General features: G+C 43.6%; 1 protein-coding gene across 1 annotated transcript in view; it reads right to left on the reverse strand.

Annotated features, from left to right (window-relative positions):
* Positions 1 to 890: 890 nt before the first annotated feature.
* The window catches only part of LOC147601455 (serine/threonine-protein kinase MARK1-like), a 36,119-nt gene continuing 20,077 nt past the window's right edge, over positions 891 to 16,932 (reverse strand). The window contains 7 exon segments of the mRNA XM_086744674.1: positions 891 to 1,157; positions 1,160 to 1,250; positions 3,621 to 3,872; positions 4,679 to 4,840; positions 5,928 to 6,028; positions 12,153 to 12,271; positions 12,851 to 12,944. Coding sequence (XP_086600800.1) covers positions 891 to 1,157; positions 1,160 to 1,250; positions 3,621 to 3,872; positions 4,679 to 4,840; positions 5,928 to 6,028; positions 12,153 to 12,271; positions 12,851 to 12,944 — 1,086 coding nt within the window.

Here is a 16,932-nt window from a genome sequence, read left to right on the forward strand (position 1 = left end):
GGCCTGGTTGAACTTCATGAGGTTGGCATGGGCCCACCTCTCCAGCCTGTCAAGGTCCCTCTGGATGGCATCCCTCCCTTCCAGCGTGTCAACGGCACCACACAACTTGGTGTCGTCGGCGAACTTGCTGAGGGTGCACTCTATCCCACTGTCCATGTCGCCGACAAAGATGTTGAACAGGGCCGGGCCCAGCACGGACGCCTGCGGGACGCCACTCGTGACCGGTCTCTACATGGACATTGTGCCGTTGACCACCACTCTCTGAGTGCGGCCATCCAGCCAACTCCTTATCCACCGAGTGGTCCGTCCATCAAACCCATGTCTCTCTAGTTTAGAGAGAAGGATGTCGTGCGGGACAGTGTCAAAAGCTTTGCACAAGTCCAGGTGGATGATGTCAGTTGCTCGTCCCTTGTCCACCGATGCCGTCACCCCGTCATAGAAGGCCACCAAATTGGTCAGGCACGATCTGCCCTTGGTGAAGCCATGTTGGCTGTCACCAACCACCTCCTTGCTCTCCATGTGCCTTAGCATGGTTTCCAGGACAATCTGCTCCATGACCTTGCCAGGCACAGAGGTGAGGCTGACCGGCCTGTAGTTACCCGGGTCTTCCTTATTCCCCTTTTTAAAAACTGGGGTTATGTTCCCTCTCTTCCAGTCATTGGGGACCTCACCAGACCGCCACGACTTCTCAAATACGATAGCCGGTGGCTTGGCAACTTCATCCGCCAGTTCCCTCAGGACCCGCGGATGGATCTCATCAGGACCCATGGACTTGTGCACCTTCAGGTGCATCGGGAGTTTCACAGGCCAATCACATTAGGCGTAACCAGTACATTCAAAGTGTAGATCATGTATGACTCTTCCCTGATCCCAAAACATTTAGGTTCTCTTTACAGCTTAAGCTCGTTTGCTATCTTGGATGCAATGTTCTTAAATGCGATAGAAGTCCCAGATATTCTCTTGAAACGAACTCCATTGAGTGACAGTCGTGGCAGGTTGCAGACTTCCATCTCCCACTGAACAAGGCTGTCTTGTCGTGCATCACCATGAACACAGAAGAGCAAAAACCTCTCTTTTTGTTCATAATCACAGTTATTGGCATCTAACACTTTGCGAATCTCTCTCATCATATCATCTGGGTCCATAGAACTAGTGGTCAGGTCTTCATACTCCACGTGAACCGCAAGGAGTGTGGCTTCGAATCTTTGCTATCCTCCTTCTCTCTGTCTTTTGTGTCCCCAGAAACGCTCCTGGAAGAAGCGACATACAGAACAGTCAAACGTAAAAGCTGTACAGCCAAGAGACAGAAGAGAAATACAGTTCTAGAACAGGGGTTTCTAAGCTGTGACTGACACACCACTAGTTACGCGCAAGCTAATTCCAAGCGTTAGACGGATCCTGTTGGAACAGTTGTGCACCTTCTCCTACACTGATGTGCGCTTCGGTGCAGCGCCCAGTGGTGGCACGCAAGCAAGGCAAGTTTGGAAACCCCTGCTCTAAAACGTTCTGATGACATGTGCAATGGTAACTGCAGCAGACACACGGTACTCCATCCTGCTCCAAAGAAAGTGGAATCTATGAAAAAGCATGACGGAAGCTCTGCTGAGTTCACGATCTGGAGCGTGCCATACACCAACAAAACTGAAGTTGAGGGACACAGTCCTGAAGCAGAAATCCTACTGTAAAAGCAGCAGAGGAAGAAACCCCACCCTGCGATTCACAAGTCTTCAGTTAATATCCTCCCCTCTTTTCCACCTTCCCTCCTTTTGCATTTATGATGCATTTTTGACCCCTCTCTGTGTAAAAAGACCTTAAAATAACATTGTTTAACTGATGAGGGAAAATGTTGTGCTGTACTTTGGTCGTAAATCGCTTGTTTCTCAAACAGTGGAGTACACAGACAGCAGCTTTTTTGCAGAAGTAAGAGGGACATGGAGATGCAAAGTGCGTCTTGATGCAATGACTTGCACAAAATTTCAAGGGACTAGTTTCCAATGAATGTTCTTATTCTGATGCTTCCTTACTGAACAGATTATTTATTCCATTGGAGAAAGCATTCTGAGAAACAGCACTAATTATTTGACAGTAATTCCACAGCCAACTATTTCTGTTCTCGTCCCAGGTACTTAAGATGTCTGATGACTCCCCATCCCTCACTGGGGAAAGGTGCTGTTCTCATTTTGATAGTCTATAAAACTTTTGCTATTCCGAGAGGAGTCAAAACAAGCATCTTTAATTTAACTTTCAGTGTGATCCCCAGAGAACCACATTGATATTAAGAGACAGAGCATGGCAGGGATAAGATCTCAAACGACTCTTAGCCCAAAACAGACACTGTAGGATGACAAGAAGTAAAGGAAGCTAGAGAATGAAAGCAAGAGCTAAAAGCAACTTCACACTTCATGTATTTGAACATTTGATTAATCTCTTTTCCCTTTCCAGGTCAAGAATTCGACAGCTAACAGACTTTGAATTGAAAAGGGCCAATGTAAATAAAATGCATTGTCTGTTATACAATGTATCGTGTTAAGAATGTGCTGCCTTTGTTTTTTTTTTTTTAAATAACGGCTTTCTCTTTTGGAAATCTACACTGACAACACAGTTGACTGACTAACTTTGTTGTAAGTTAATTTGCTCTCTGGTTTTAAAAAAAATAATCTCCCTACAATTATGTAAGTGCTGGAGATACCAATAATAGAGGATCATAGTCCTGCATCCTCAGGTTTCTGAAAAAAGAAAAGCATTCACCTACTTTTTTTTTTTTTTTTCTCCAGGTCATCATAGGAGGTATGACTTAGACACACACTGACACACTAGCAGCTCATCAGGTTCCATCAATTTTATGAGGAACATCACTACATTTCTAGCTTTCTCTCTTCTTTCCCCTTGTAATACCACCTTATGCAATTAATGATACTTTACTTAGGAATTTGCAACTACTAGCTTAATCTAGCTGTGAATTTATCCTAGTTTTTGTTGTTTGGGTTGTCTTTTTTTTTTAAAAAAAAAACAAAACCTCACACAATTGATAGAATTCAGTACATAACAGCATGATTCTGCAAAGAAAATAGAGGTTTCCAAGATACAATTCTGTTGTAAAACTATCAATAATGCAGTATGGACACATTTATACGTAGATTTTAGAATTCCCTGAGATCATTTGTTAGTACCTACTCCCTCTAAGCACAGCAATCAAATCATTGTAAATATAGCCCTTGCAACAAACTGCACCCAGTTAAAAAAGTAAAATATTGCTAACTTTAAATAATGACTCACTTTTAAAGTCATCACTTTCAGTATTTAAGTTAATTTGATTTGTAGTTAATTGTAGCACCTTTGTATTTTAGCTGTAAGGCATGAGCAAAAAAAACCCTTTTGAGTAGCGTTCTCTTGCTCCTTTAAGATAAAGAAGCAGAATAGCTGGTCAAACACAATGGTTACAATATACACAGACAAGTAAAACAAGGCAGGTTCTGGAAGGAGCACACACAGGAAGCACCATTCTAACTAAATTTACATTTAACTAGAAATTCTCAATGACTTCCCAATTACGGCCCTAGTTACAGGCTGGGCTTTGGTTGGTTGGTTGGTTTTCCTCTCTTAAAAATCGAGGTACTAACCTGCGAACAAACTTGGAAGTTATCTTGCTTATTATACCGGCTGACATTCCTCTTCTAGCATGTGCAAAAGCACCGGTTTCATGTGATAGTGAGGCGGGCGGTCCATTGTAAGTGGCATCACGCCACTCCCTTAGCTGCTCTCCATGGGAAGTGCTTCGACTTGAACTGCCCCGAGGAAAGCGGGTTCGGTCTGGAGGGGTAGTGCTCATACTGTGAGCGGACGGGGGAGCAGCGGGCGCTCTTTGAGCTGCACTGCTGGGAAAACAGAAGCATAAATACAGAGAAAGACTATGCTAGAAACCCTCCTACATGACAACCATTTCTCAAAGATAGCAAAAGAAACCCTGCTCTTGATTTTTTTTTTTTAAATCTGAATCTGCTACTGATTTGTCTTTATGATTCATAGTTGGAAGTAATCAAGAGATATTTTTATGTAAAATCAAATTATCTCAATATTAAGAGCAGTTTGCAAAGTATACACAGATAATAGGACAAAGGAAAAAAGGTGGGAAAGTCTGTAGTATGATCTGAAAGTGTTCCCAGCCCTCCTCTGGAGAAATAAAACCTTTAACAGACAAGCACTCCAAAAACTTAACAGATATTTCTTAAATAGTAATCATCTGGCACAAATAAATGTATAAAGCTATTTGGGCAGTTAATAGTAAGAGCAGCTCTACTATAGTGCTTTTGGACAGAAATGAGCCTAGCAATCTCCAAAACCAAGAGGTTAACATTTCAGTATTTCATTTGAATTTCTGGTGGTCTATGTTGTATGGGCCTGTCTAAATTTGTTAACATTTTTAACTACTTAAGTTTTCCAGAAGCTTCCAGAGGGAGGCAGTCAAGGAACTTCTTTAACTGTATGCAGGCATGTGTGATGAACAGAATCAGGCCTAAATACTCTGTAATACTCACACTACTTGAGTAAGCTACTGTTCTGAAACAGAATGCAACATGACAGCTTTGAACAGACTACCAACATATTGAAGTATAGAATGAACGGAACAACAAGATTTTAAAAGTGCACAGCATTAAAGGAACAATAATAAAGTTATTACCTTGGTCGGTAACCTTCAGTGCCATCTTTGATGGCTGGCAGTGTAACTTTTATGGGACGACCAGAGGCAGACGTAGACTTTTGATGCCGAGGCCGTGTTGGTACAGCAGAAGCTACTGCAGAGCCTGCAGAAGATGGGCTACTCGCAGGCGTTTCTGTTAGGCTTTTACAGTGGCAGCAAGGCAGGAGGGATGGACAAATGAAAAGGGAAGAGAAGGGTTAGTGTAAAAACCCCTAGTAGACAGGGAAAATGACAACTATTTTTTTCTTTTAGAACACGGGAAGTGCTGTTTAAATAAGCAGAAGACGGAGTGACCAGGCTGCCTTGGTCAGCTAATGTAAAGAATATAGAATTCTGAGAAAATTATGTTCATCCATAAATCAAATCAGCATATATGTTACATTAGGCCTTTTCATTCCTCCCAAGATTAGAGACTTCTATTCAAAGTAATGAAGTATAAAGACATATTATTCAAAGTAGTGAAGAAAGATTACAAAGAGTACGTGGAAACAGTAAAAAGTACTGAAACAGAAATTCACAAGACTGAAATAGACTGATTAAATAGACTCTCAGAATAAGATTTACTGCTTTAGGTAAAAAAAAAAAAAAAATCCAGTTTTCAGTACTGCCCATTAAAGCCAATGTTGTATTTTTCAGTCTGGTAAAGGGTTTAACTAACACCAAAGATGAACAAAGAACGTATTTTTCAAAAACGTAATTGTGGCAGTGTTAAATACAACAGTATTTCACAAAACATACTAAACTGAGTGTAATTCTCATCCCATTTACAGGTACCAAGTGGTTTCCAGCACTACTAAAATACTATTATAGGCCAAAACCTGATATCGAAAATGATCGATGAGTGTGAACAATTTCAGCTTTTGGAGTGATTACTAGGAGAAATGAAAAAGAATCAGGCTACACTGCTAAGGCGCTCCACCTGAAGGTCTCCACAGTAGAACTGCCTACTTAGCTGTGAGCACAGTTACTGAACTCGGTGCTGGACGACAACCCAAGCACATTCCATTTTTATGTGATTCCATAAAAAGAGTACAAGGCAGATCTACACATTTAGTTATTAATTTCATCACAAACATAGAAATTGTGGTGGAAGAGAAGACGAAAACCTAGTCAGACTTTATGCATTTCGCACCATGCTTCATAATGGTATTGACTAATTGCACAGCCTGTTTCTTCTATGCTTCCGTTCTTGTACCAAAATTAATAAGCCAGAAAATTTGAAGAATACCTGTTGTCCTTCCCATTCTGTATTGCAGAACAGCGATCTGAAGAACGTTCACAAACATCAGTGTTCCTCCTTGTCATTCCACTACCAGAAAATACATTACTCTAGAAGAAAACGAAGACTAAAATTAAATGAAATACTTTATCCTACTGTGTATTATGTTGTACAAAAATGTAAGCATTGGAAGCAAATACAAGTAGAGTTTCAGCCATTGATGTGTATCCTTAATGTCTTCAAATGTACTAGGTTAATCTTGTTGACACAAATCATTTATATCATCAGCTATTTTTTTCCCAAGAGCTCATTCACCATCTCATTACCGTACCGTTGAGAGTATGCTAAAAGTAAACGTAGGAAAGTTTAATTTTTCTGACACTTGCTTTACTAAGTATTATTCTCCAATTCCCACATACTGTGTTACGGAATTCTTTGCCTCTGGGATCAAAGAACAAACTGGCATCCCAGGGAATACATCTATCTGACTGGCTGAAAGGCTTCCCTGTGCAGATGAAGTTGCCAACTAGAGCTCCAGCCATTTTTTCAAGAGAAAAATGAAAAGATTATTGATCTGTGTCACTCAACCCAGAAACTATGATGCAGATAAAATGGCAACTAGGTCTTGCAGCAAGAAATACTGATGGGACTGCCTCCACACAGATGGAGCTGCTGAAGGGAGAGGCTGCAGTGCAGACCTCAGGCTGCAGGAAGCACCTGGACATTTCTCCTGGGGCAGGGACAGGCGGCAGCCCTGCCCGCAGAAAGTTTGCTCAGGTGGAGGAGCTGCAGGAGGCGGTGAGAAGGCTATGTAGCATCAGGGAGGCTGAGAAGGAGTTGGATAGCTGGTTCCAAGCGCAGTCTGCACCAGAACCACAGCCCCTGGCCAAACAGCCAAAAACTCCCCCACCAACACATGCAGAAGGGAGGGGAGCCAATGATACAGCAGAATGGGAGCTTGCAAAGGCAAGGGCCAGCAGGAGGAAGAGACTTCCCCTGAAACCTGTGGTGCCCCTGCAGAATCGCTTCACAGCTCTGAAAACTGAAGAGGAACGACCCAGCGCATCAGGAGAGATGCTGGAGCTGAGCAAGGCAAGCCCGACCCTGCTCCCCACATAACGACCAGTGCAACTAAGAAAAGGCGATGGGGGATAGTAGTGGGTGATTTTTTTCTGAGAGGTACGGAGGCACCCATTTGCCACTCCAACGCGCTCTCTAGAGAGGTGTGCTGCTTACTGGGGGCTCGTATCAGGGATGTTACCAAGAGACTACCAAACCTCATACAGCCCACTGACTGTTATCCGCTGCCGCTGTTTCACGTGGGCACCAGTGATACAGCCAGGAGCAGCCTGAGAACTGTCAAGAAGGATTACAGAGCCCTGGGAGCAATGGTTAAGGACTCTAGGGTGCAGGCTAGACCCCTTGATCCTCCTGGTCAAAAGGAAGGGGCCTGAAAGAGCCAGTCAAATCCAGCAAATCAACAAATGGCTACAGGAATGGTGCCACAGCCAGGGCTTCAGCTACTTAGACCATGGGACTCCCTTTGAGAAACTTGGTCTACTGGGGGCTGATGGGGTCCACCTGACAGAGCATCTTCAGCCAGAGACTTGCCGACTCATTAAGAGGGCTTTGAACTACCATTGCTTGGGGAGAGGAACCACAATCCATCCCACCACTGTCACTATGGCACCAGTGCCAGCAACACGTGCCCAGAACTTGCAGAAGGATCGCAGGTCAGCAGGAGAGCACCTAAAATGCAGCTGAAGGGAATTCCAGCTGCTCCAGCCAGTAAGTTGGCTTCACTGGGGACCCAGCTCAAGTCCCTCTATGCTAATGCACGTAACATGAGGAACAAAGGAGTGTGCACGCCTGCGGGGCTACGACCTTGTTGGCATCACAAAGTCGTGGTGGGATGGCTCCTGTGACTGGAGCACTGCAACGGAGGGATATAGACTCTTTAGGAAGGGCAGGCAGGGGAGATGAGGAGGGGGTGTCACCCTCTATGTCAACAACCAGCTGGAGCGTATGGAGCTCCGCCTGGGGAGGGATGAGGAGCTGACAGAGAGCTTATGGGTCAGGATTCGAAGAAGGGCAGGGACAGGCAACATTACAGTGGAGTTCTGCTACAGGCCACGTGCCCAGGAGGACCGAGAGGATGAGGCCCTCTATAGACAGACAGGAGCAGCCTCACAGTCACAAGCCCTATTTCTCACGGGGGACTTCAACCACCCTGACATCTGTTGGAAGAACAACACAGCAGGGCACAGGCAATCCGGAAGATTCCTGGAATGTGTGGATGACAACTTCCTCCTGCAAGTGACAGAGGAGCCAACGAGGAGAGGTGCTATGCTGGACCTTGCTTTCACCAACAAGAAGGGGCTGGTGGGGAATGTGGAGCTCAAGGGCAGCCTTGGCTGCAGTGACCATGAAATGGTGGAGTTCCAGATCCCTAGGGCAACAAGGAGGGCACGCAGCAAGCTTTCTACCCTGGACTTCAGGAGAGCAGACTTTGGCCTCTTCAGGGATCTGCTGGGCAGAGTACCATGGGATAAAGCCCTGGAGGGAAGAGGGGCCCAAGAAAGCTGGTTAATATTCGAGGATCAGCTCCTCCAAGCTCAGGAGCGATGCATCCCAACAAAGAGGAAGTCGGGCAAAACCACCAGATGGCCTGCATGGATGAACAAGGAGCACCTGGACCAAATGAAAAACAAAAAGGAGGCCTACAGAGGCTGTAAGCAAGGACAGGTAGCCTGGGAAGAATACAGAGAGATTGTCCAAGTGGCCAGGGATCAGGTTAGGAAGGCCTGACAGTCCTAAATGTGGCCAGGGACATCAAGGACAACAGGAAAAGCTTCTTGAGGTATGTCGGGGACAAAAGGAAGACCAGGCAGAATGGGGGCCCTCTCTGGAAGGAAATGGGAGACCTGGTTACCCAGGACATGGAGAAGGCTGAGGTACTCAATGACTTTTTTGTAACAAGGTTACAGCATTGGTGGATAAGGGACGAGCAATGGACATCATCTACCTGGACTTGTGCAATGCATTTGACACCGTCCCACACAATGTCCATGTCTCTAAACTGGAGAGACATGGATTTGACAGACGGACCACTTGATGATAAGGAATTGGCTGGCTGGCTGCACTCAAAGAGTTGTGGTCAACGGCTTGATGTCCAAATAGAGACCAGTGACAAGTGGCATTCCTCAGGGGTCGGTATTGGGATCGACTCTGTTTAACATCTTTGTCGGTGACACGGAGAGTGGCATAGGTGCACCCTCAGCAAGTTCACTGGCAACACCAAGCTGTGTAGTGTGGTCGACATGCTGGAGGGAAGGGATGCCATCCAGAGGGACCTTGGCAAGCTGGAGAGGTGGGCCTGTGCAAATCTCATGACGTTCAACCAGACCGAGTGCAAGGTCCTGCACATGGGTTGGGGCAATCCCAAGCACAAATACAGGCTGGGTAGTGTATGGATCGAGAGCAGCCCTAAGGAGAAGGACTTGGGAGTGCAGGTGGACAAGAAGCTCAACACGAGCCGGCAATGCGTGCTTGCAGCCCAGAAAGCCAGCCGCATCCTGGGCTGCATCAAAAGAAGCGTGGCCAGCAGGTCGAGGGAGGCAATTCTGCCCCTCTACTCTGCTCTTGTGTGACTCCACCTGCAGTACTGCATCCACCTCTGGAGCCCTCAACATAAGAAGGACATGGACCTGTTGGAACGAGTCCAGAGGAGGCCACAAAGATGATTAGAGGGCTGGAACACCTCTCCTATGAGGACAGGCTGAGAGAGTTGGGGCTGTTCAGCCTGGAGAAGAGAATGTGCCAGGGAGACCTTAGAGCAGCCTTACAGTACCTCAAGGGGGCTTATAAGAAAGATGGGGAGAAACTTCAGCAGGGCCGGTTGCCACAGGACAGGGGGTAATGATTTTAAAATAGAAGGAGGCAGATTCAGACTGGACAGAAGGAAGAATTTTTTTACACTGAGGGTGGTGGAACACTGGAACAAGGTTGTCCAGAGAGGTGGTAGATGCTCCATCCCTGGAAACATTCAAGGCCAGGCTGGACGTGGCTCTGAGCAACATGATGTGGTTGGAGACGTCCCTACTCCTTGCAGAGGGGGTGGACTAGATGACCTTTTGTTGTGGTTTTGTTTAGTGAGGGGGGGCGTAAGGTGGTAGCTTTTGTAGCAAACTGCTAGAAGTCGCTCCCCTTTGTTCAGTGGACTCGGCCGGGCCTAGGGCGGACCCGCTGCTGGCCAAGGCCGAGCTGATTGGTAGCAGAATGTTCCGTGACAACGCCTTTGCGATAACGTATTTAAGAAGGGGAAAACAGAAAAAAAAAAAAAAGAGAAGAGAAGATGTGAAGAAGCTGAGTGGGGGCAGAGGCACAGAGGGGGAGGTGCAGGCCTCATGGGCCTTGCAGGCCTCACCCTCTGGCCTCTTGCCAGGTGGCCGACTGGGCCCGACTCTGCCCGGCCCGGCTGCAAGAAGTGGAGAGGAGATGAGCTGGATGATGTGAAGAGATTCTGAGAGGCGTCTGCCAGCCTGTTGTGGAGAACTTTTCTTGTGAGAGGAACGGCTGCAGATGCCAAGGTGAGTTGGAGGGGGAGGAGTAATGCGGCTCCTGGCCAAGATTCCCCTGCAAGCCTGTGGTGACGACCGTGGTGGAGCAGGTTGTCCCCCTGCAGCCCATGGAGGTCCACGGAGGAGCAGAGATCCACTTGGAGCCCATGAAGGACCCCACACCGGGGGAGGTGGATGCCTGAAGGAGGCTGTGACCTGTGGAGGGCCCGCTGGGACAGCCGTTCTGGAGAGACTGAACTCCGTGGAAGAGATGACCCACGCCGGAGCAGTTTCACGAAGGACTGTGGCGTATGCGTGGCACCCCATAACGGAGCAGGGGAGGAATGCGAGGAGTTCTTCCCCTGACCATGAAGCAGCGGCGTAAAACAACGCGTGATGAACTGACCACAACCCCCATTCCCTCTTCCCCCCTGTGCCGCTCGGCGGGGGGGGAAGGTAGTAGAAATAATGTTAAGCTTGGGAAGAGGGAGGGGTGGAGGGAGGTTATCTTGTTCTCTGCCTCATTATCCTGCTGTTTGTAGTTATAAATGAATAGTTTTGCCCGTAACGGTAACTTTAATGATTTTCTCCCTGTGCTTATTTCAAACCTCGAGCCGTTTTTCCTTACATTATCTCCCCCTATTCTCTTGGAGGGTGGGGGGAGTGAGAGAGAGACTGCGTAGTCTGGTCCCGATCGGGGCTGAACTACGACACCTTTAAAGATCCCTTCCAACCCAAACCATTGTATGATTCTGTGATTCTATGACTGACTTTGTGTTACTAATTTCAGTTTGCACACACTTCATAGAATACCTACAATCATTCTGCTCCTCCCCTTACCACGCACAGATTAGCTGCTGAAGACTTGCTTTCAGTATATGACATACAGTGCTCAATTGGGGTGGTAGAGGTTTTCAAAGTGCTAATATTACGTAGCAATGCATGCTGGCAAAAGATTTCAAATACACTACACTTGGGTACTGTAGGACACCATGAACTCTGCAGGATTTACTGTGTGTTTAGGTCTCCCTCGTCTACAGCTTTTTGGCATTATTATCACCCCACAGAGACTCCTGAATAAACTGTTTCAAAGCCATTTTTGCCAGGAAGATTAACAACTGCAGTAATTGTTTTTGAAATCAACTCTCTTAAGCCACACTGATACGAGTGAAGGTGATAAATATGTTTTTAAGAAATCCTGCCTTCTCTAACACCAATATTTCCTCATTGTGTATCCTAAACATGGACACTGCTGCACATGAACTTCCTCAAGGCAAAGTAGATGCTTTCACATTAGGAGAGACAGACTCCTATTTGGAACAAAGATGTCTGAAGCAGTAATAAGATAGCGGTTTACAAAACTACGAATGATATAACAGAAGAACGAGTAAATGAATCATTTCTTAATACAAGAACGAGGTTGTAACTCATAACACCAAGAGGCACACACACAAGGAAACAAGCAGGTTGGTTCCTCTACACCTCACCCCATTTCTGAAGTCCAAAATGAAGTGGTTTCAGAAAGCCAAATAGACGAAATTAATAATTATAAATTACCAATCACAATTTTTCTTTAAAAAAAAGATGTTACAAAACAGTTCATAAAACATCAACAACCAGAATATTCAACCCAGCCAGAGGTAAAGGCCAAAATCAAAGATGTAAATTAGGTAGCACTTACTTCAGGCGGTTTTCTACCTAGAAGCAGATAAGTAGCCATGACTTCATCGTACTTTTTGTTCACTAAAGATTCGTGGGTTTCTTCTCTTGAAAAGCCCATTTTGACCATAATGTCTAGAAGTAAAGAGAGCTAGATACATTAGCAAAATAAGTGCTTGGGTTTATTGACAACTGAAGAACAGCAAACAGAGAAAAAAATCCTTAGAATGTAACGGGTAACTAGGATTCAACTCAACCAGCATCATCTTTGCTGTGCAGATCAAAAAGCCTACAACTCCCCTCTTTCATTGCTATTTTCTTCTTGAAAACTCTCAACTATGTTATTCAACATAGTTCAACGTGATTCAACAAACAAGTAAAACACTGGCAAACAGAAACTAGGGCCAACGGAGTATCTTTCTCTGACCATGGTGGATAAAAATTGTTGCCCTCACAACAAAATCTGTTTCCTTCTGCCTGTTGAATTCTGTAATCTTATTTGTCTCTTGCTGTGCTTGTAGACTCACGTCAGCTCAGTCAAGTCACAACAGTAGTTATAAGGACAGCACTGTAATGAAATTTCTCATTTAAATAAAAATAAAACATTTTACTTGTACGATGAGACTGTATCTCCAATTCAGTAAGAGTTTCGTTTGACTTACAAGATAAAATTGCCTGCATATATCAGCTGCAACATCCTTGTAAAAGTCTTACCTATTGTCTTAGTGTCAATAAAATCTGGTTCAGGCTCAGGCTTTAGTTCTTCTTCTTCATGGCCAACATTCATCCACCGATCCTTCATAATTTGCTAAGAAAAGAAATGAGCTTTAGGTCAATATGCCATTTACCATACCCAATTAAATCTGTGCTAGCAGGTCAGAGGAAAAACAACTTCAAAATTCATAATAATCTGAATGCTGCTCTTTCCCTCACACCTTTTCACCCCCTCACATCTTATAGTTTCTTCTTTTATCTTTCACGTCCTTTTCTTTACATCAGTTCGTCCTCCCCTAGTAGTCACCCTTGCCCAAAATATCAGAAGAACTACTGAGAGAAAAAGCCTGCAGGTCCAAACACAAGAATCTTTCATTTTGTACCCTTCACTTCCATTCCCTCTTAATCTTATCTTGCCGAGTGCCTGACACTCATGCCCTTATCTTGGTTAAGATCTCTAGATATTTCTGCAACACCAACTCTATCACAATAAATAACTCCTCCAAATAATAACAAAGGAAGTGTTTAGAAACTAAGGAATATTTCAGGAGCGTGCTGATGCTTCTTACAGTCATTTGTTACAAGATCGTGATGCCAACTGGTCATTTTTTCCTATGGATCTTCTCACTGCCCTTGACCTAAATATGTTCACAGCTTGGCTGGAGGGAGAAATGCTTCTTAACTCTCTCTGTGCCATGCAGATATTTACTTTAACAATTTCTCCTGCATTTCTTGGAAAATTTCCTTCTGCTGTAGCCTGGATCTTTTATATCCCTGGAAGACTGATCAGCTGGAATCCCTAACCACCACCACCACAATTGCTCCTTAAGGGCATATTTATTTAGTTATTTATTTATTTTTAAACAGCTAAAATAATTTTCCCTCCTACAGTAACAGGCACACATGCCTCTTTAGGGACAGATGCTAATATTGCTCACTAGGTTGACAGAAGAGCAAAACAAGTGCCAGCAAGTCAAGTTTCCCACAGGCTACAAAGATGCCTCGCAAACACTGAATTCAGTTATTTCTCACAAAGAGCAAAAGACTCAATTTTCCATTGATATAACCAAGTTCTTTGTAGGTAGTGCTGCTGCCAAATTACAGATCCAAATAGCTGTATCCTTCAAAGAACAATACAGAACTTTGTACTTGGGCCAGTTAACATTTTGCTGACAATAAGACTTAAAGATTTGTTCAAAATTCTATCACAGAACCGATTTTTTGGCATTTGAGGGGGAAAACGGGGAAGAGATTGTGAACATGTATTGCTATATGCAATATCTGCAATTCCAATTAAAAAAATACTGTTCATTAAATCTGAAGTTTAAGCACGATGAGGTGTTTGGATGACAGGAATCACACTGCTCAAATCTTTTCTCCCTTTCTTGATCCTTCTTGAATTAATATGCAAACCCAAGAATTCCCACTTAGGGTTTTTCATGCCTCTTCAGTAGGTGGATCTATAGTTCCATGTAATCTGCTCTGGGTATCCATCCGTTCAATACCTGAACTTTTGCTGCTTCTGTTTTTAAATACATGATCTCATAGGCGTACTGAGTTATTGCACAACTCTTAAACAGGCTCTTACAGTCAAGCATTTTGAAGTGACACAAATGATCCAGTTCCAGGATCAATATTACATCTGTGTAAGTTCAGCTGCGCTTCCAGTCAGCTGATTAAACAGCAGCAGCCTCGGTCAGGATATTTAACGATCTGACCCAAACTGTGTTTCTTAAAAGTCAGCCCACTAGATATTGATGAGGTTTCCCACAATTTTCATGAAAACTATCTGATAAAAATCTGTCCTGGCTCAAGACCTATCTGTCTCAAAATTATTTGCTTTATTACTCTTTGTAAGCATAAATCTGCTCTGTGGCAATTTCACACAGTGTTGCTTTGCAAAGAATTGAAAACTGGGGGGTGGAGGAGGAATTTGTTGAAATTGCGATAGTTAAGAGAAATCCACAGAATTTCTGACAACGCATTTTTCCCATCTCTTCCTGCAAAGATTCACTGTTTTACAAAAACATTCTCTTGCTCCTAAAATGTTTTCTCTCTGCTGCAACCATGAAAAAGTCTAGACAAACCATTTTAATAAAAATTTGCCTGGTCCTTACCAGAGGAAGAGTGCTCAGCCTAACCCATACGGTGCTGACCAACATGCTATTGGATGGTCTCGGAAAAACATGCATGGGAACTGAGCGGGCGTATGGCTGGTACTCAGCAAATAATTAAAAGACAAAGCACAAAAAAAAATAAATCCTCCCCACCTAAGATGACATTGTCCTTCCACTTTTAGAAACTTCTAATAAATATATACGTTCATTCCAAATATGTATTTTTAGAAGTGCTCAGACTGAGGAAATATTAATTTATTTCCAAACCATGTACCATAGTTTTCTAATTCAACAAACGTGATTTCAGGAGCATTCATTTCTGAAAGTTTGTGATGTCTCTCTCCCTCAGATTAGCATGGTGATCAGTGCCTGTTACCATCAGTATTTTGGTACTGGCTCAAGACCTGCCGTCACATATAACATCTACTTGCTCTCTTCCACAGAATCTGACAACTATGCCGTTCCCATGAGGCTGCTATCCAACACTTCTCTCCAGGGACAGGAAGGACTTTTGGAAGAACTAGGTAACACTACAATATCTAGAATAAAAGTGAAATTGGATCTGAAGAGAAACTGCTGAAAACCCAGAGGAAAGTTCAATAAAAGGAAAATGGATTTTCCTAAACACGATAAAGGAAAAAAAGCAATCTTTCACCATCTTCGAGTGACTATGCTCTTATTATGTCTCCTGGACAGTCATAAATACAAGATAATGAATATCAAGTAATTAATGTAAAGTAGAAGCCACCATTCACTACTCTCTTCAGCACAGATCTTATTCAAGTTAGAACTATTGATAACAAGTCACAAACCAGCATCAGCCTGAAATAAGTTGCATCCAGACAGAGCTCAGTAAATGCATGCTTCCGCACACAGCTAGCATCCATGCCAGGAAGCATAAGTCATGTCCCTACAAATAAAAAGCTGCTTAAATGGGATGTATTCTCTGCAACACTATCCACTGCTGCACAAGTATGCATAGGAAGATGAAACAAAAGTCACTGGTGATTAACTCATGCAAATACTATTTGAAACCCATTCTATTTATCTTCTGCTCTACTTTCATCTCTATGGTAAGTAGATGCTATTTTTAAAAGCCTCTCTTTGTTACAGAACTCACAAAATAGAACAGAGCAGCATTTAGAGTGAACTCTACACCAAGTGTGCTGAGTATCAGCTCCAGAGTTATCCAGCAAGTACGTGCCAATACAGCAATCCTGAACAAAACAGCCCCTTAAAAACACTGAACCTTTTAGACACCTTACAAGTTATGCACAGATATTCTTTGCATCCCATGAAAAGAAACCCTAATTTACTAACACCAACAACAAAATCATAACTCAGTAGAAATCCTCAAAACAGATTTCAGCTGAGGTATTATTACGTAGGTTAATTTTCCAGCTATTCAGAAACAGAAAGGGGGGGAAGAAAAGACTGAACAGCAATAACTAGTAATTATTAATTTCTCATTCAAAGAGTTCTTGGTGTTTATCTGCATTATGGCATTAAAACAAACAAAAAACCCACATAGCTTTCTATCACAGTTGTGATTCTTTTATCTATCCTTTTTAAGAAGTCATGTGGGAAGTGGGAAGTCAAGTCAAAAATGCTTGTGGGACTTCCTGCTGCTGGTTTTGTTTTTAAAAAAAAAACTCCAAGCAGAAGCTATTTACAATCTTGTCCTGCTTTCTACACATTTTGAACTAGCTCCATCATCTGACCGAAACAAGTGGGAGCAGTTTGCACTTTGAAATGCTCCTAAAATGACAGTCTTTGGTCAGCTGCAATTAAGGTTAGACTTCCCTTTATTAACACTTTCTATTTGCAAGCTGCACTGTTTCTTGGACATTTCCTCATTATTTTATTTTAACCAAAACCAGAAAGAAAGTACCTATCGTGAAAAATAAAGACATTTTAAGCAATTATTGTATTTTGTCCTGTCTTAATCTGAAAATTCGTTCATTC

This window comes from Chlamydotis macqueenii, chromosome 3 (genome assembly GCF_036417535.1).
Source record: "Chlamydotis macqueenii isolate bChlMac1 chromosome 3, bChlMac1.mat, whole genome shotgun sequence".
Lineage (NCBI taxonomy): Eukaryota > Metazoa > Chordata > Aves > Otidiformes > Otididae > Chlamydotis > Chlamydotis macqueenii.